Source organism: Cyprinus carpio, chromosome B17, assembly GCF_018340385.1.
Source record: "Cyprinus carpio isolate SPL01 chromosome B17, ASM1834038v1, whole genome shotgun sequence".
Taxonomy (NCBI): domain Eukaryota; kingdom Metazoa; phylum Chordata; class Actinopteri; order Cypriniformes; family Cyprinidae; genus Cyprinus; species Cyprinus carpio.
The window spans coordinates 21056156-21076772 of NC_056613.1; the positions used below are offsets into that span (position 1 = coordinate 21056156).

The 20617-nt window shown below is 37.6% G+C and overlaps 2 protein-coding genes across 2 annotated transcripts; both read right to left on the bottom strand.

The window, feature by feature from the left end:
* Nucleotides 1–6730: 6730 nt before the first annotated feature.
* LOC109107206 (N-alpha-acetyltransferase 30-like) lies at nucleotides 6731–12961 on the bottom strand. Its single transcript, XM_019120485.2, has 4 exons — nucleotides 11951–12961; nucleotides 10237–10360; nucleotides 9932–9987; nucleotides 6731–9569 (listed from the first exon to the last, which is right to left on the bottom strand). Exons 1-4 carry the CDS (start codon nucleotides 12746–12748, stop codon nucleotides 9432–9434), a joined length of 1116 nt encoding a protein of 371 aa, XP_018976030.1. The 5' UTR covers nucleotides 12749–12961; the 3' UTR covers nucleotides 6731–9431.
* An 820-nt stretch (nucleotides 12962–13781) lies between these two features.
* LOC109064925 (AP-5 complex subunit mu-1-like) lies at nucleotides 13782–20197 on the bottom strand. Its single transcript, XM_042742764.1, has 7 exons — nucleotides 18714–20197; nucleotides 18412–18639; nucleotides 16535–16674; nucleotides 16269–16354; nucleotides 16064–16176; nucleotides 15888–15984; nucleotides 13782–15300 (listed from the first exon to the last, which is right to left on the bottom strand). The coding sequence occupies exons 1-7, from the start codon at nucleotides 19281–19283 to the stop codon at nucleotides 15212–15214; spliced, it is 1323 nt and encodes a 440-aa protein (XP_042598698.1). The 5' UTR covers nucleotides 19284–20197; the 3' UTR covers nucleotides 13782–15211.
* Between the last annotated feature and the right edge of the window lie 420 nt (nucleotides 20198–20617).

Below are 20617 nucleotides of genomic sequence, written 5' to 3' on the forward strand. Positions count from 1 at the left end.
GGGTTAAGTAAAACACAGTTTAATTTTCATTTTTGGGTGAACTAACCCTTTAATTTACTCTCCTGTCTAGTTTTGCAATTTTGAGAAGCAAAGTCAGACTTATTTTGCAATTCTGAGAAGCAAAGTCAGACTTATCTCACAAAAGAGACTTCTTTAAAAAAACTCACAATTATTAGAAAAAAATGTCAGAATTGTGAAATAAGAAGTTGCAATTACCTTGTTTTATTTTTTATTCAGTGGCGGAAATGGGCTTCCATAGTATGGAAAACAGGTTTAATGCATTTTAATAAATACAACCTTGGTCAGCATACAAAAGTTCAGAACCGACCCTAACCTTTATATATATATATATATATATATATATATATATTTACACTTAAAAACAATGACTATATATGTCAGTAGTTTTATTTTATATCATAAATCTAGTTTCCTAATCTGAGTGCTATAGACTGAAGCGTCAGTTTATCATATGAGTGATATCAACAGTTTTTTTTTATCACATTTTATATCACAAGAAAATTGAAAAAGACAATAAAGTGGAGGAGTAATGGCATCTGTAAATGACACAGAATGTGTAAATGACATTTGAACCTGCACTCCGTGAGCATAAATGCTCTGCAGGCTTTGTGAGAATGTGTTCTGCCCACTGTGCCACAGCTGTGACCATGATACACACCAAAAAAAATGAAACAGACATGCTGAATGAATAAGACAAACCCTTCATTCCCTCATTTCTCCCTGCAATAAACACAATAGGACACCTTCACAGTCCCGTGACAGCCGCTCTGTGTGAATGCATATAACTACCTTGCTTTCTTGGAAATATAATGAGATATTAGCTGAGTGGACAGGCTGAACATCTTCAGACCTCTGGAGAAGTCCATTAAACCAAATGAAGCACAGAAAAGGAAGTGAGGGGTAACAGAAGAGGAGGTATAAAGAGCACAGAGAAAGTCTTTAAATCCACATTATGGGGTCCAGTTCCTTCACCCTGGGAGGTGGCAATGCTGACGCAGCAACAGAAAGATTTACAGTAATTCTTTTTGTATGACCTATTCAAAAGTTTGGGGTCAGTAAGATTTTTTTTAATGTTTTCACAAAGGCTGTGTTTATATGGACAAAATAGTGTAAAAACAATAATATGGTGAAATGTTACTACAAATTTAAATAATTATTGTGCATTTTAATATATATATATATATATATATATATATATATATATATATACACAATGGACTTTTTTGGTATATATACTGTATATACTGAGAAGGGTATAACATAAAACAAAATGTAATCTAACAGGGGTATACAAAGCTTTCTAAAAAAGCTTTCTTCTTTTCATCATTCATACACTCCGAGGTTGTAGCAAGCAGTTTTTGTTTATTTAAAGGAAAAAATACTATGAATGAGCATAATTACATTGCTGTGTAATAATTGCAACCCAGCTAGGTTCGTTTTCTCTAATATCAAGTTATACCTGCTGTAATCAGACAAACAGAAGACTGTCACTAATTCTGTCAATCATCAAGCTTGGCTCCCTGAGCAGTCGCATGCCTGAGCAATCAGTGGAGAGACGGGCTTCTCACCGCCGTCCAAGCATTAACACACAGTTATAAAGTAACCTGTGGGGACAGTCACCATGGAAACTTACCTCATTACGCCAAAACCGAGAAATATAAAGCAGGAGAGGGGGGCACGCACCTGCCATTTTACAACACAACTTTGCAGGAGTTTCATTTTGTACAGTTAAGCAGAACTAAGGGGGAATACTCTTTGTTTAGGCTAAGTCAAAACATAACCGAACAATTTAACCGGATCGGATGCAAGTGGACATTTTTGAAGAATACATACCCTCATCTTCAGTATTACATATTTAACCATATGTATGGACACCTGGATACAACATTCAGATGGAGTGAGGATTTAGGCCTGGATTATACCCTGGAAAGCAGGACAAGAAATGGAGTTTAATGCAGTTCCTTGAGGAACCTTTTTTTATATATAACTTACCTTGGCTTGAAAAATAAATGCAACATGGGGAACAGCAACTCTAGGCCAAAGATTTGCCAAGTTGCACCATCTCATAGTCAACCAATGGAGGATAAGCCTTCACTGTTTCCAACCTCACCATGGATGATTACTGCTGATAAAGGTACAGAGATGCAAGAGAAAAGGATTGTGGGACAGAGGAAGAACAACCATCTGCCTCCTTCAACAGGAAGGCACAAAATACCTAATTCTGTTCATTTAGAACCAGGTAAGTGCTGTAATCATTTACATTTGGCACTTATTGTGAACAATATTATTATATGGCCGTGCATTTTGCTGCACAACACCACAGTTCATGTTTAAGACTTTTAAGATCAGTTTAAACCAATTTTGACTTCTGAATTTCAGCAAAATAGAGCACCGATCAAGTCTACTTATAAAGCTTAATTCAGGATAGCATGCTAGTATATTGTTTTAACTTACGAGTAAGAATAATGGCTATATGCAATTCTGAATTCATCCTGGGTAAGCCATTTTAACAGGCCTGACATAGCAACATTGGCTCAGCCAATGACGTGGGTTTAGGGTGGGACTATCATTTTGTTTGACCAATAGCAGATGAGAGAATCTTTCGGGAAACCTGTTTAAAAGTTACATTTTTACCATGCAGTTCATTTTGGTGCTATAATGGAGAAGACATTATACACTTCAACTTTTTGTTTTTACTATAATATTTTTTTAACAACAACATAGCATGATCATGGGCCTTGATTTTTATTATTTTATTCATGCTTGTGTTGTGAGTTTATGTCGTGTCACCAACAGGATCTCTGTGTCTGAGTGTCTGTGATAAAACTGATCACAACATTATTAAGTCTCATCCACCACAACCAGCACAGGTCAGAACATACTGTATATTTGCTTTCAAGTCATTCATTCATTTTAATTTTGATTCTAATTACGAGCATTCAACTCACAGGGATGGCAACCAATGACCCTTGCTATAGGGGCTGATGTGAATCCTGCCAAACATGCATGAAAGACATACAAAACTGAGTCTGTCAAACTGAGTCTTTCAATATGTTCTTTCATTTTCACTAAATTGTTTGATCATTTTAAAGTCGATTTTAAAGAGGGTAAATCCGAGAATAGCTAATACCTCTCCTTTTAATGAACATCATACATTTCGTTCTTGTCAGGACAGGGAATGGAGAGATGGGCCTGTCCGCTGCTGTTCCACTCCCAGCCTGGGAGGGCACTGTGGCACCATCAAAACACTACAGGTACAGGTTTAAAAAATATTAAACATTCAAGAAACCAAACACATTCAAAGAAAACTTCTTGCTTGAACCTTCTCAAAGTTACAGCTCAATTTATTGACGGGATATTGTTGTATAGTTTGAATATATACGTATCTCAAGGAATATCTCAACTCTGGCCCTCAAGATCCACTTTAATGCAGTGTTTAGCTCCAAACTTGATCAAACTCACCTACCTGTAACTTTCAAGCAGTCCTGAAGACTATGATTGGCTTGTTCAGGTGTTTGATTAGGATTGGAACTAAACTCTGCAGGAAAGTGGACCTCGTGAGCTCTCAGAGAGTTCAGAACCTCTGATGTACAGCCAGCTGATTAATATAGCAAAACAAATCAGGACCCCTATGCAGAATATTCTCAAAATACTGAAGCACATTGAAGACCACTGGTGTAATTGAAACACTGATCTTTATCTTGCATTTTGTATAGAAAAACATGCAAATAGTGGTGCAGTCACATAAAGAGTGGGTCTCTGACAACTCAGGAACTGAGTTTGTGATGGTGTTTCAAGCCTAAAATATGTAGACAAAGAGGGAGAAGACTGACAGCTGGTGAGCAATGAGCCCTGCCCTGTGGTCCCACTAGATCTGATTACTGTGTTGTTGGAGTGGAAAGTATGGTGGGGTGCAGCCGTGTTACCTTCAACTCTGGGATCCATCATCATGGTACAGGGGACCAGGAGTAGATCCCTTCTCCACACTCTGGAAACCCCAGGCACTGGGAGAGATCTTGCACCATCAACCAACTTATTCTCATTCACAACTACCCTTTCCAGTTGATTTTAATTGTATATTTGTGTCACTGAAGCCATGTCTCAGTCTCTAAATCTCTAAACCAAAGGTTTGACACTTTCTACCGAGGTTTTCATAAATGCTTGAAGTGTCATGACAAGATTTAAGCAACTACTTACAAATGCCACTTGGAATTACATTAACACATTGAGGCTATCCTTAGGTGGATAACTCAAGCATTCTTGACCTTCGCAGGGACACATGAAAGGTCTCCTGCGGGCACAGATGATGCTCAGTCGCCAAGCAACCAAGAAGCGGCAAGCTCAGCAGAGGTGCTTTAGGAAAAGTCGAGGGGAACAGAAGAGGGTGTACACCTCTTATCGTGAGTTCCTTAGATCAATTGTTTTACCAATTGTTGAATTGCCCAAATGGACCTTTCCATTTTGTTTGAGTACTTAACCTCATTGAAGTCTTGTCTTATGTAACAGTGGAAGGAGGACAGAGGGTTTGTCTTGTGTCCAGGCCAATGCAACAAAACATCTTCTGTGATGAGTCTGAAGGACAGATTCTGGATGTAAGGGAGCTGTTGCAGCCAAGTCCACAGGTGACAGACCCAAACATGGAAGATACAATGAGTGGCAAACCACTAATGAAAAATGGAATTAAAAGACCAGAAATGTAGAGGTCTGGGGAAGGAATGTTGTCATAAGAATTCCCTGAATTCTCCAAGGAGCAGAACAAATCTGGACAAAGGTGTGACAGGAACTTTGCAAAGGAATTGCAATGCAAACATGTTACTTTGGCATAGTGAAAACGAGTATAGACATAACTCTGGTTCCTTCATGAAAATAGATCTACAGGAAGAATGGGAAATTACCAAGAGGCCTTTACAGCCAGACTCCGAAAAGCACAGTTAGTCTGAGATTACATGAAGGAATTTTTCAATCTAATTTGTAATGCATCTGTGGTATGTTGTCTATTACTCAGACAACATTAACTCATCCTTCGGTTTATAAATGATAGGGAAATGTGATTACAGTCGTACACTTCTAGCAAGCAAGCAGGCCATACCTGTTTAGAATTCAAGTGCAAGTCAACAGTGCTTTACAGATACACTTTGATCGTTACATTTCTAGCCAGGTGTATATTGGAGGAATTTAATCTGGAATAGTTCTTTAACAGGATTGAGAGTGTAACCAGGGCTGCTGAAGCAAAGGTTGCAAGTTCAATCCCGATTTTACAAATTTGCTTGTCCTATGATGCTTGGGCCTATTTGAGCATCTCAGACTGCAGGGAAACACCTTGGATGCACAGCCAGTCCATCGCAAGTCTAACAAACACTCCCACATGAGCGGCAGTTTATTGATTTCAATTCACCTGTCTCACATGTATTTGGATTGTAGAGGAATCTGGAGCACCTGGAGGAAACCAACACCAAGAAAAAACTCGACACAGAATGTCCTGCTGACTCAAGAGTCTCGAACTTGGGGACCTTCTAGTTGTGAGAAGGCAGTACAACAATCCCAAGAACCAGAATCTCAGATGTTTAAGCCATTAGATCATACTCCCCATGCAACCAAATTATGTAACCCATTTCCTCCCATTATTTTGTCCAATATAAAAAGGTGTTCCATGTAATGTTTACGATGATTTTCTATCCTGTAGGCATTGGTCTTTTTCAACTAGGCAAAATGTTTGAGATAAAGGAATAGCCCACCCAAAAATTTTAATTTGTTTAAAATTTACTCAGCCCAAACAAGATTTCAAGTTTCTTTATCAAAACAGTTCTAGAAAAAAAATGTACATCTCTTGCCCACCAATGGATCCTCAGCCTAAGTAAATCTTATGCAATTTTTTATTTTTGGGTGAACTATCCAGACAGATATGTTAAAGTCATTCCACAATACTTTATTCCCCCAGCCTAAAAACAGGAAGTTTTTTTTTTTTTTTTTTTTTAATAAAACCATCAGGAAAAGGTTGAAGTGGTTAACCATCAAACAATTTATGAAAAAGTAATATAAATAAACTTTACACTGGCATAAAACAAATGTTACACATTATGTGGTATTATGATTATGCAAAACAAATGGTGTCTAAAGACCTTAAAGTCAGAACATGTAAATCATTATGCTACATTTGCAATTGGACTGTAAAACAGTAGTAGATGTAGTCTGAGCACTTATAAAAATCTTGTTATGTGAATTGGTCTTATGCAATTATGATGTTAAAATAAACACAGTGGTGGTTCTGAGTACAGCTGCCTCCTCTTGACAACAAAAATTAATTTTAACGGATTTAAATTAGTGTACTTATACATACAAATTAACATCCATGGATAATAAAGTACCTCTGATGCTATAAATTACTAAAGCTACTACATCTGAGTACAGCTAATGTCAAACTTTGTCACTTTTGCTGCAAAGAACTTTCTTTTTTACTGGAGTAAGCAAGGTTTAAAGGTCAAGTTCATAATTGCTGCACTACCAGCAGCATCAAAAATAATTAAAAAAATGATGTTGCAAACAAGTTCCAAACAATTCCCTGGCTACTATTGTACAGCCAAACATGTGGTTCTGCTTGATTGCCACATACATTACACACGTAACCTTAAATCATACACAAAAAAAAAAAAAAACAATATTAATAAAACAAAATCCCCATTCCTCCTTTCAGAAAGAACAAGATACAACATTTGCTTAAAAATCAAATAATTTATTTATAATTTTTAAACCAGGTCTGTTATCCACTTGAAAACAAAGAAACCTTTGCAAGACATTTTGTCAAGGGTGAAAGTGGGAGAAAGAAGGGTGGAGAAAATTTTAATCAACATGCAAACAGTCGCTCTTTCCCAAACAAAATGGATCCATGTTTGTGGAGCCAGAAGCCAGTCAGATTAGTGTCCACATCATCTAAATAGGAGATCTTACCCAGCTAGAACCTGCCAGCTGTTCGGTCTAAAGCTGTTAAATGGCCATAACATTTGATGGACAGCTTACAGTAATATAATCAATAAAAGTCCGATATTGGCAGTGCAAAAAAACATCATCGTGCCAACCACAATTTTAAACAATAATTATTCATCCAAGCATTGAATGGTGAGGATCGACAGCCAGAAATGCATTATTGTCTGTCAAGGTTGGCACCTTGTGAAAGGTTTTGAATTTTATTAACAGGATAGTTCACCAAAAAAGAAAACTGCCATAATTTACTCACCCTAATGTAGTTCTGAACCTGTATGACTTTATTCTTTTAGCAGAACATTAAAGAACCTATTTTGAAGGACATTTCAACTGCTTTTGTCCATACAATAAAAGTCAGTGGGATCAAATGTTGTTTAGAACCCAAGCGACTCAACTCTACGGACAGAAAAAACCTGATTCATCAAAATATCTTCTACAGAAAACAAAAATGCACAGGTTTGGAACAATATGAGGGTGAGTAAATGATGTGAATCTAAACTATCCCTTGATTTCAGACTAAATTTACATCTGCAATCTAAAGACTGACTGTGTAGATGGTCTGTTCAGATGAAAACTACTCGAAGGCTTTCAAATTTCCATTTTTACATCGACTGTCCACAAATCAAAAGGAATAAAGTCCTTACAAAGACAAGTTGGCTGTTAATAACCACTGGGACCTTGAAAGGAGCCCCTGACAAGTGAAAGGAGACTTGAACACAAACCAAACACCTGAGCCTTACTGACAGACAGCACACAGTCTGATGTGTCAAAGGGGATTGATGGGACATTACATTTCTGGGAGATGTACTACCATTTGGGCCTAAAAAACCAAACTGAAAAAAGATGCATAAATTCCTCTTCCCATAAATCCATCGGCAAATATCTGTTTTTAAGCGCAAATTTATAAAGCAACCCATCCATATTCTCAACAACTGAGAGCAGCAGCTCTATGGGGAACTTTTCCAATGACGATCAAAAACGACAAATCAAACTTCCATATGTACATTTAGCAAATCAAAAAACTTGTTTCCCACTCCAAACTCGAAAAAACAAAAAAAGGTTTTCTTCCAAGAACAACTCGTGAGCCAGCAGCAAAGCAAAATGGGGGTCTATTGGCAATGACATAGAAACATTTACATAAAACATGGTTGTTAAACACAAACCCATAAAATCGCTAACCTCCGGAAACTTCCTCCGTTAAATTTTAAAACACCTCTAAACAATGTCATCTTGCATATTAATCAATCTGTTTCATGACTTTAAAGCAACTATTTGCATGAGTCCATTGGCGCAACTGAGCTGGTGAGATCTGTATTCTGCCCCCTACTGGTCCACTAACACAGTAGCGGACAAGGGGATTACACCCCATCTAATCAGTGCAAAAATGAGAAGTGCGTCCATTTGAGGTTCATTTGTCTAGGTCAGCACATCTGAATATCCAAACACTGTCTCAGACATGGAAAGGGAGAATCTATGATGATGACTCTGGGGGAAAAAAACAGGGAATACTCTTCTTTTATGCCCATTTAGTAACTAATTTAGTTGTACAAAACACTCATGAAGAAGCATCAAGATAACGACATTTGTGTCAGAATCACAAGTCACATAAACCAATATGGCATAATGTGAGCTAATAAGACCAACTTAAAAGAGCAGAGGTGCCATCTGCACTGCTTCGCAGCAATCAGGTTCAAGTGTTTCTGAATCTGTGTATGTTAGTTTGTTATAGTTCAAACTTCTTAAGTGGACAAAGCTCTAAATCAGTGTTTTCCAAAACATAAAATGAAACACATAAAATAAACCACAGACCCCCGTACGAGAAAAAAATAAAAATAAAAAATAAAAAAAAACGCAAAAGCAGCAGGCTACAAAACAATTGCAACCTGCAATGCTCCCGTGCACCCTCTTTTAAGAAAAAAAAAAATGGTAAAACAAAAATTTGAGTAGTTGAGTCGGCTTAAACACATTTCCATCCTTCAGTTTGTGATTGCTCGTAAAAAAAAAAAACAAAAAAAACAGAGGTGTGGCGCACTGTTTGCTTTCGGCATGATATATTTCGTCGATGCAGTCACCGTGTTCGGCCCAGCTCATCTCCAACACCTGACACAAATACACGGAGCTCTTGAGTCACGCTATTGACACCTGAGCATAGAGGCCACCACCTTTTCCTTTTCGGTGTCAGTGTCATATTAGTACCCAACAATTTTTTTTTTTTTTCTTTGCAATAACCTCTCTTTCTTTCGCACAAAAACTTCTTAAAACACTTTATTATGATTGGTTGAATTTTCCCTCAGAGTTTGCCCTTTGTGGCTCGGCAGAGGTCGAGTGTCTTTCTATTGATGGGAAGTCATGTGATCTGAGCTGGAGGACTGGGGCAGAGGAAGTGTAGGCCAGAGGGATGGAGAAAGAGTTGAGGGACCCCGTAGTTTGATTTAGCGAAGCCAGAGTTTGAGCCGAAGTGCGTCCACTCCGTTTAAATAATATCTAAACAGCCGCTTGTCCCTGACAAAGCCCAGGTTCTCATAGAGTTTCAGGGCTGATTTGTTGGTGATTTCCGTCTCTAGCACCACCTAAGGATAAGAACAAAGCATGTAGACATAATGGGCATAGTATAGGTTTACAAGTAAAACATAAGTGAGGGAAGACAGAAGTTGTGGCATATTTGGAATGCCACACTACCACATACTCTCAGTTGGTACATAGCATGCAAATTTTCTTTACACTATTTTCTTTTTATGTTTTTGAAAGATTTTAAAATTTTATTCATTCCAGTGATGACAAAGCTGAATTTTCAGCATCATTACTCCAGTCTTAAGTGTCACATAATCCATGAAAAATCCATGCTTCTAAGTCTAAGTCTAGTATGAAGTATGTAGTAGTTCCGTTCCAAACACACCCATAGTGTGAAATCTTGACAAGATGAATCTCTTACCTCATCACAATCCCCCTCCACCATGGCATAAATGGCCTTTTTCACAAGGTTGGTGCCTAACAAAGAATAAGTACAATAATTCATAACACATTCCAAGTATTATAAATACCTGTTGAACATGGTAAATAATACAAGAACACACGGAATGATTATGCTCCTTCGACACAGAATGGCAAACCCTTGATTCAAAGCAGTTCAAAGACACTAAATACATCCATGAGCTGACACTGAAGCAGATGTGTGTCCTATAAAAAGATCTGTTTCTGTTGCCATTCTGAGGGCTACACCGCTAACACGGCTCTTACCGATGCCTTTCCTGCGAAATTTGGAGTCCACAGCGAGCATGGCGATGTATCCGCGACGGAACATCTTCTTATGCATGTCTAGCTTACACACAATGGCACCGACACAGTCCTTCTCAACCATCGCCTGTGACACATCACAGAAAGACAGTCAAGACACTGCAGTTACTCTCGTGGGCTGTGAACTATGAGCAAAACAATGACAAATATCTCTATTATTAGCCTCAATTTGTGATAATTACACCACCCTGACCTTGTTGTGTTCATAAAGATATAAATAGTCTTAGACACCCTTGAAAGTATCATAGTTTTGGCATAGTCACTATAGTTTAACTGTGGTATTTTTTAAATAAGGCCATAGTAACCACGGGTAAAACCATGATATGCCCATCACCACATTAACATTTATATAACTATGTAACCATTGAAACAGTGAAACAACAACATTTTTGTTAAACTACAATGACTTCTGTCAATGTAATAAAAAAATTACTTGAAATAAATTGCAGAAATACTATAGCACTGAATGTTTAACCTACCACAGTATTGGTCCAAAATGCATGGTACACTTAAAACAACAACACAGGAGTACATGACACTTGTCGGTAGTCATCTGTTTCCAAAGTATACTTCCTCACCCCCAACAGATTTAATGACACATTTTTGCAAGAGATACAATAAAATAATATTTAGTGTTACTACAGTAGAATCCTAGCAAATATTTGAAAGTGTCTAATGATGTGGTTACATTTAACACGAACTAAATCCATCATTTTAAACAATATGACATTTGAAAAAAAGAATGGAGAAACATTTAAAAATACATATCAAATACAATGAACAAACAGTATAATGTGTTTTGTTTTTGACACGGTTATTCAAGACATGTTTTTGAGCCACTGCATGCAACAAAATGTATATTTATACAGTTACCATGACTGTTTATTACAGTTGCGGTAACATGATCATGCCATGTTTTGGACACATACCATGGTAATATCATGATGTACATTGGAATATCATTTAAATATGAGATATACCATTAATCAGTAAAATTTTATGCATCACTAGACCATGATATAACATCACTGTACCATGGCCATGTTAACAGAGATTATGCTGGAGGCTCTAATATTGATGAAACATAACAGAATGACAGGTTTATGAATGACTTTTGGTGCTTGTCAGTAAGTTATACTATACTTTCTCATAATAGTTTAGTATGAACCATAATTCTACAGTAAAATGGTACATTTTCAGAAGTGTTTAGTGTGGTTAAATAGGACAAGGAGTAAAGGCAGGCCAGCACTAAAATCAATTAGACATTGGGGGGGAAAAATTGACAAACATTTAAAAATACATTCCCAACGTAAAAAATAATCAGTGTAATGTTCTTGAATATGATTATATAATGGTCATGTTTTTGAGACATACCATGGTAAAAAAAAAAAAAAAAAACATTTTGACTTCTTTTTTTGGGGACACTTACTATAGTAACATGTTTATTTTAGTCAAGGTAACATGGCATGTGTCCAAAAAAAACAATGGTCATACCGTACTATTCTCGGATTCACACGATACAGGAAAATGCTTATCAATTAGCAATATTTTATACATCTTTTGCACATGAATGTTAGCTATTTTGTTATATCAGAGATGACATTGAAGGATTTGATACTGATCTCTTCAACACAATCAGGAATGACAGGATACATACCAGAAAGCAGAGCTGAGGCCAGTTGTGAATGAAGTACCTATAGGTGTATATGGAGTAGGGCTCGGATAAGTCTTTAGTGATGAGTCGGATAATATCGGGCATCTGGAGCTCAGACTCGTATCTCACGTATCGGATGGAGTCGTCGTGCTCCTCCAGCGTTAGCCTGGACATCCCCGCCGCCGGAGCGCTGTCAGCCGCAGCGTGTTCTACTCGAGCGCGCTGCGGGCCTGGGCCTGACTCAGCCCCGTCCATCAGCGCTGCCGCTGCCGCAGCCGCTCGAGCCCGATCCCCCGAACCAGTCCTGCTACTTACATCGTTCTCCAGTCGACACGAGCTGCTCTCCGTTATCGCCATGCTGTCAGTGCAGTTTATCCCGTTGTTCGGTGGCGACTGGCTCTGCGATAGATCACCGCATCGTTTATTTCTCGTGAAATTGTTGTTTTCCGTGTGGTCGCTCAGTGTGTCGCCGGTGCCGCCCAAGCGGTGATCGGAAGCGGCGTTTTGATTGTCGGACGGCCGGTGTTGTTGGACGTGGTTCTGGAGGTGAGTGTGGTTGCACTGGACCCCGTTCAGCTGGGCTGTGTGGAACTGGGCGGCTGATGCGTTAGGATGCACGTTGTTCTGGTTGGATTTGATTATCGCCTTGTGGTCGCTGGCGTGCTGGTGTCCCGGGCCGGGGCTGATGATGATGTCCCGTCCCTCATCGGTGCCCAGTAAGGTGCACCCGTCCGCGGGCAGTGGTGAGATCTCGCTCGGGGATGAAGGCAGTGCATTAGGCCCAGGCGGCACTTCAGCCATTCCACTGCATACAGTTACTATGATGACAGAAAAACGGGGTCGGAATCAGCCTCTCACAGCGAACGACGACAAACACAGACGTGCGTCCGGCTGCTGGTACCCGATAAATGTAAAAATAACGGGAAGTTCGCGGACTATCTCGTGTCTGTTCCTGCCATTACTCAATTCACTCCACACTGGCCTATTATCTGCCGTAAAGCAGAGCGGATGATTTACGACACTATGGTCGGCGCGTTGCAGTAGAGGATGCTGGGAAATTGAGTTTTAAATTGATACGCATCAGTTATACTTCCTGGATCACTTTTCACACGAATTAAAGGCGCACTTTTTATTTATTTATTTGTTTGTTTATTTATGTATCTTTTTGTTTGTTTTTTTATAGTATGTCTACATTTACATTTCAAAGAAAAAAGAAAGAAAGAAAGTTGGGATGTATTAAATCTATTTCTAAGAAGAGCCACTAGATGGACCTATACATCAAATTATGCGGGACTGCCCCAGGGCACATCGTGGGTGTTCATTAATGTAGCGTGTGTTTTAAGGATCCTCTCTTTGAAATTACTTTATATGCTACAGAAAAATGGTCTTTGTGAAATAATACTCTTTAATAACTAGCATGTTGAAGCAGTAGTGTTGTCTTTTCAGTAGAATAGTTCAGTAGATAAAATTAACTTTGAATAAAAATTGTAAAGATTTAGTCTACCTGTTTTGTTTTTAATTACCCTGTTCAAAAATCCTCAAGAAGAAGAAGAAAAAGATTTTAATGGCAGCCAATATTTTCAGATGTAAATGTTATTATTTAGTATAATATAGTATATATAATATATTTTTTGTTTTTGTTTACATTTATTCTCCTTTTTTTCTTTTTCTTTTTGGTCTTAGTTTTAGTCAATCCTAATAACACTAATTCCAACATGACAAAAATCTATTAGATCACAATGTTCTCAATCTCTCAGCTATATATTTACATCAAAATTTGTAATTTAATTATTACAATAAAAAATATTACAGCTATTTCTTCAACTGTGTCGGAAGACATTTTTTTTTATACAATAAAGACCACATAATATCCAATAGGATGTAAGATTTAAATAAAATAATCAACCATCTTTTTTTTTTTTCAAATTATGATTCCTTATTATTGTAGAAATTCCAGTAAGAATCCGAAACACATTCCTTTAGAATTGCTGTATGACGGGGAATGGCCCAGTTGACTCCAGGTCAGGAGCCAGTCAGACTAAGAGGACGTGTGGAATTCTCTGAGAAGCTCTTTGAATACAGACGCACAGAGCAAATGAAGAGGACCTGATTGGAGACTTGCTTCAGCCGTAAGACTGATCACGCTCAGTGTTCTAAGGAAGAAATCCTTCTGAGAATGCAGCCCTGCCTTGTTCTTACAGAGACGCAGCAATGCAATCAGTAGACGTGGCAGACAATTCATCTCTCAGACAATGGTTTGCTTCAGTGGAGAGCTCTTACGTGGCTCCAGCTGAACCATCATCATCATCTTGCTCCATGGGAATTCTCAGCCATAATTGACAGCCAAATGCAGCTCAGCTGCTATTAATACCTATGCAGAAATGGCTTTCTGCCCAGAACCACACAATGTATAAGGTGACACACAATTTATGCACCTGGTTAGGTTTATAACATTTAGCTAAGCAGATACATTCTATAACATCATGGGCTGCATAATTTATTTCCTATTGAAACAATAAAAGACCAGAATTAAAGGGTCCTTTAGTTGCAAGTTGGATGACTGGTATTTTTAAGTCTCCATTAACTGTTTTTGTTGGGCAGAAGAGAGACCGAGACAAGCTTAAGTGGGACCTCTATGGGTCACTTTGGAAACTAATTAAGAACCTCTTTGGATACCAGTCTGGTATTTCTCCTCAACAACTGCCTTCTCTCCCATCAAAATACACTCTTTTCAGCCTCACCAAACAAGCACAGGGCCAAAGTCCTCTTGTGAGTGAGCTCAAGGGGCCTCTATATAAACCAGCTGAACAGCTAATAGGGAAAACCAAAGTCTGAACACCAGTAAACACTCGGGGCCCATTCTGAAGCAAACTGAAAGAACTGTTAATTGAATTTTAATTCTTCATTACTTCTTATTAGTGAAAATGAAAGAACATTTGAATAAAAACTTTTCTTATTATGTTGTATAAAAGCTAGTTAATTGCTAAATATATTTATGACTAGAAAATAATAATTATATTATATATTAAATGTTTATCAGGTTCTCCGACCAGTCATTCATTATATATCAGTCCATTTTCATCTAAATAAAGGAATTCTGGGACACATTCTGAGACACTGAGGATTTCATATTTTGACAGAAAAAACACACTGATATGTGAAAGGCAGACTGTAAATGTAAGTTAACACTGTGTGACAGCAGCATTTCCATATGTGCCTGATCCTTGTTTAATATCTACAATGATTTATTAAGGCCGATGTGCATTAATGAGATGCCGTCACAGCACCAGAGGACACCGGGGCGTCACCTGTGGAGTTCCAAATGTAATATTCTGAGGAGACCAGCTCTCGTGCTAGAGGGGAAAAAAAGGTATATAGGTTAATTTTCATAGTTGATATACTCAACATTTATTTTTTTCATGTCGATAAGCCTTTGTGTACTTATTTCAACATGCAATCATCAGTGTTATTTTAGATTTTTATATATACACTATTAAAGTATTTAATATTTTGTATTAGCTTTTTATATATATTTTAGCGCTGTCAAACGATTAATCGCGATTAATCACATCCTAAATAAAAGTTTTTGTTTACATAATATATGAAAAATATGTTGTTTATATATTAAATATATTTATATATAATACAGAATATAAATGTATATAAATACTTATGTGTATTTATGTACACATAATAAATAAACACAGTACACATACATGTATTATGTAAACAAAAACTTTTATTTTCGGATGCGATTAATCATTTGATAGCATTAATATATTTCTATTTTTTTATTTCAGTTTTAGTTTTAGTAATTTTAGTTCTTTAATTTAAGCTTATTTTATTAATGTTTTTCATCTAATATTTATATTTTATTTTATTTCAGTTAACAAAACTAATTTTAATAGTTTTAGTTTTGGTTACTAATAACAAGACTCACTTGTGACAATGCGCGGCTTGGCAGATGAGTAAACCTGCACTGAGTGTTGGTCCACACAGCAACCAGACAGAGTAAAATCTGCCACACGGAAATAAAGCTAGAAAGAATACAGTGATAAACGTCTTAAAGTCTTTTTATATAAACAACAAATCAGTTGATGCTGAATTCACCCTCACTTTTATATATGCAGTGAGTCCTGTGCACAGAGGGTCTGTTGGTCCAGCAACAGTTCCTGAAAAATGAACAGTCCCCTCCAGTGCTGCTTCATGGGACTTTGGAAACTTCTGACCTGAGGAGGTAAAAAGACAAATGTCAGTAATATAATTATAAATAATACTTATAAATTGAAATATCAATATGAAATGTCATTAACAAACATACCAAGGACCCAAACCAGTAGGCTCTTCTCTTTAGACACCTCAAGCTGTCCTGAGCTCACTTTGACCTCCACACTTCCCATTAGATTCCTGAGAAGAGGCAGAATACGGCCAGTGTACTATTTATAACCACAACAATACAGAACCAGCTAAAGACAGACCACTACATAAAGAGCCATTATACATATCTGACAGTGTTAATGCCTACACCCTATCCAACACATTTGCAATACAGAATTAAGCTCTTTACTACAAATTTGTGTAACTTACTGGTTGAAAAATGGAATGTGTGCCTCACAGTACTCAAAGCTGTTTTTGACGCTTTCATGGAGCTTCAAGACAACATTAGCCTTCAGATGATTCTCCTCTGCCTTCAGCTGGTAGGAGCCAAGAATTGGTGGCATAGGTACCTCAAAAAATGTATAAGGCCAAGTCAGTTAAAGATACTACAGCTTTAGTGTGTGTGTACCATAATGAGAGAGAATTAAAGTAAAATACACACACTGTTGTTCAGGTGTTTGGTGTCAGTTTTTGTTTTTGAAATATTGTTTTAATATTGAAATTTTATTTTGAAATGAATAGTTTTATACAGCAAGGATGCATTAAACTGATTAGAAGTGATAGTCAATTTATGAATAATTAAATAAATGCTGCTCTTTTGAACCTTCCTTTCATCAGAGAAATGGAAAAAAAATCTAAGTTTATGATTTAAATAAAATGCACCAAATCAGCATATTAGAATGATTTCTGAAGGATCATGTGACACTGAACTTCTGAATGTTAAATTTTTGAGACAAAACTAGAGGCACAATAATTGCAATTTTCTTGGCTGATTCCGATTTCCGATTCTTTGTAAGTGTGACCTGCCGATTTTGCCGATTCTGGTTTTCTTTTTAAAAACTATAATTGACAGCACATACAAACAAAAATCTATACTTTTTTAATGCAAATAATAATAATAATAATTTACATAATAAAACATTATTAGACATTAGAATTTCCCCAATCTGGACAAAGTTACAGATGTTCTCTCACTTGAACAACTCTCAAAATAAAGTGCGCTGACTAGAAAGAGGTAGAAATAACAATTAACTGAGAAAGAGTTGCTGTAGGCTATATAACAAAACAGATGTCATTTCCCACTATGCTTTTTAAATTGTCATTTTTTCATGTAAATTTTGTTTCAATTAATTTAGTTAGAACAATAAGAAACTGTAGAGCTGTTACCATTCAAATGAAATCAGTATCAAAAAACTCCATCTTTCCACTGCAGGAAACACAGAAGCGGCATCTGAAGTGGCATTAGATGTATTTACACAGACAGTTTGATGAAGCTGAGGTGCCAAAAATGCATTTACACTGCAAAATTTTGAATGCATAAAGAATTTTGTAAGATTAATGTTTTAAATATTTTTTAAACATACAAATAAAAAATTTTGGGAAAAAATTAAATGATTTTGAATATGAAATGAGTTTTAAATATGAAAACAAACCAGTAGGTGGCGGCAAATGACTGTTTGAATGAGTGAGTCATTTAGTCCTTTATTCAACAGATTCCTTCAAATGGCTGATTCATTCAGAAAAGAGGCAAGTGACTACTGTCTTTATGAATTGTTTACCCAATCATTGACACAACTGATTCATTTAAAAAACGTGGATTCATTTAATAACGAAACACCGCTGTGTTGCTCAGAGACACAAAACAGTTCTGCTGTGGCTTTGATTGGAACTATTTTCATCAGCAAAATTGAGCAAAAACAGTCAATATTGTGTCTAAAATGTAAGTCACTTAAATGTAACTTTTTGTTTATTGAACTAGAACTACTATTGTATAAAATCACACTGCATTCGTGTTGAACATTTTGGTTGTGCAATGTTGTGTACCTAAATCATATATTATAAACTACTTTTTTTACTACCGCAGTATGCATCTATAACTTTCTCACACACTCACTTTGGCTGTGCAAACCTCATCTGACATGAAATACATTATCAGTCGCGTTAAGTGTGATGTCAAAACAGATCGGCTTGGAACCAGCAGGCTAAAATCCATCATGCAGAAAACTGACTAATTCCGGTCCCTGGCCGGTCGATCGGTGTATCTCTAGACAAAACATAAGACAAACTATTGCCAGAATAAGCTTTACCTGTGAGGTGTAGCTACAGAGTCTGAAAAGCTCCAGAGGTGGTGAAAAGGGGAACTTGTATGGCCCTGAAAAGGCGGAACAGTCGTTCTCGTCCACACTGCAGGCGGTAAGAATACTTGCATCCAGAGACGTCACACAGGGATGGACAAGAATGTCCTGCAGGGGCGAACCATTGGGTGGGAGTGTGAGGGTGACGGTCACATTGGGCAGAACACCTTCAACCTCACACTGAAAAACATGAAGTCATAAATGTGATACAAGTTTATAACACTAATCAAACTATACCTTCAGTGGGGACTGACTTTGCACATGACCATGCCGTACACATCCCAGATATCTTGTTGACTGCTCTTGCCGTACTGCATGGACCTCACCTTCTCGGTAAGGGCCACGCTTACCACCGCCCTGCCTCGATGGACCCCTGCCTTCCAGGCTGGCTGCTTTTGAGCCCCCCCTGGGCTTGGAGCCACAGCAGCAGGCACCGATCCAGCAGGAGGAGGGGTGTCTAGTGGCCTCCCCAAAGGGCAAACCTGCAGGAGCACCGAGGGAAGAGCAGCCAAACGGGAGGCCAGCACATCAGGCTCTGGTTTACCTCCAGGGCCACAAAGGAAATCCTGCAGGCCTGACAAAAGAGCTAAGCCCTGAGAGACTGAGGCCAGGCTGGGGAGAGGTGGCCGAGGCTCGGGAGGTGCTTCCACTAGAGGAAGGCAGGCTAGGATTAACGCACCCTGAGTGACCGTGAGCAAGGGCCAGAGGGTTCTCCCACCCGGGCCGTCCAGACGGAGCTCCACAGCAGGTGAGCGGTGCTGACGGGCGTAGTCGTCCCGTACTTCTACGTAAGGTTTGGGCCGGTCTTGGCCGTGTGTGTGCATGCGACAGGAAGTAGCGTGCAAAACTGTCTCAGGAAAAATGCCAAGCTCACAAATAATTCCATAACTAATACCACTTTAACCAATATTATATCAGTGCAAAAATTACTGCTGAAGGGTCATTTGTATGCCAATACTGAACAATAACTATAATGATAACTATAACGATAAATATATTTGCAAACAAAACAATGCACAATAATATTGCGTTTATAATAAGCATGTGCCACACAGTTACGTCATCTGCTGCTTTAAATGCTTGCAGTCTGTAAAGTCGGGTGGATTCTAGCTGTCAGTGTTTTTTAGCATTGATCAGATGGGGAAAAAACTGTTCTGAAAACTATTCTAATGATATAATTTGTATCAGTGGTCATTGTTATAGATATGGTGTGGATTTCCCTATTCTCAAAGAATTTGAACAATAATTACAACTTTATATTTATCATCCTTAAGTGTGTAAGTGTTTCCTATCATGTCATTAAAAGTTTTAAACACACTTGTGGTCTTTATGCACACCTAAACACTTGGGCCAAACACTGGAAATATGTCACGTAAGTAGATAATTGCAAAGACCGGAGTGTGGGTATTAGGACAGGACCAGGGTCATAATATGACAACAGAGTAAAATACAACCGCAATGTTTATTGCTGCATACTGCAAGCTGTTTTATCAGCTATGTTCGGAGTGGAGTACTTACATACTAGTAAACTGATATACATTGTACTTTATAAACAGTACGCATTATGCAGCTATGGCTGAATTCATAATAGCGTCCTACTCTAACTAAAATTTGTTTGCATGCTGTAATAGGTACAACTACTAAATATGACTCTGGACCACAAAACCAGTTAGTAGCAAGGGTATATTTGTAGCAGTAGCTAAAAACACTTTTATTAAACAATTATAGATTTTTCTTTTATGCCAAAAAATCATTAGGATATTAAGTAAAGATCATGTTCCCTGAAGATATTTTGTAAATTTCCTACTGTAAATCCTGTATATTAAAAGGTACTTTTTTGTTCAGTAATATGCATTGCTAAGAACTTCATTTCGACAACTTTAAAGGCGAATTTCTCAATATTTAGATTTTTTTTTTTTTGCATCCTCAGATTGCAGATTTTCAAATAGTTGTATTTCGGTCAAATATCGTCCTATCCTAACAAACCATACATCAATGGAAAGCTTATTTATTCATCTTTCTAAAATCCAAAAGTGACCCTTATGACTGGTTTTGTGGTCCAGGGTCACATATACAGTACAAATGCAGAAAAGGTAATAGCAGTATGTTAGTTTGCTATTCTAGAAGGCTACTTTAAATACAGTACGCAGTACATACT

Coding starts and splice junctions, on each gene's coding strand:
- LOC109107206 (XM_019120485.2), bottom strand. CDS start 12,748: ATGGCTGAAGTGCCGCCTGGGCCTAATGCACTGCCTTCATCCCCGAGC. Junction 10,361..11,950: donor GGCCTCAGCTCTGCTTTCTG/GTATGTATCCTG, acceptor GATGTGTCACAG/GCGATGGTTGAGAAGGACTG. Junction 9,570..9,931: donor TGGAGGGGGATTGTGATGAG/GTAAGAGATTCA, acceptor TCTTATCCTTAG/GTGGTGCTAGAGACGGAAAT.
- LOC109064925 (XM_042742764.1), bottom strand. CDS start 19,283: ATGCACACACACGGCCAAGACCGGCCCAAACCTTACGTAGAAGTACGG. Junction 16,675..18,411: donor TCTGTAGCTACACCTCACAG/GTAAAGCTTATT, acceptor ACATTTTTTGAG/GTACCTATGCCACCAATTCT. Junction 15,985..16,063: donor GACTCACTGCATATATAAAA/GTGAGGGTGAAT, acceptor TATTCTTTCTAG/CTTTATTTCCGTGTGGCAGA.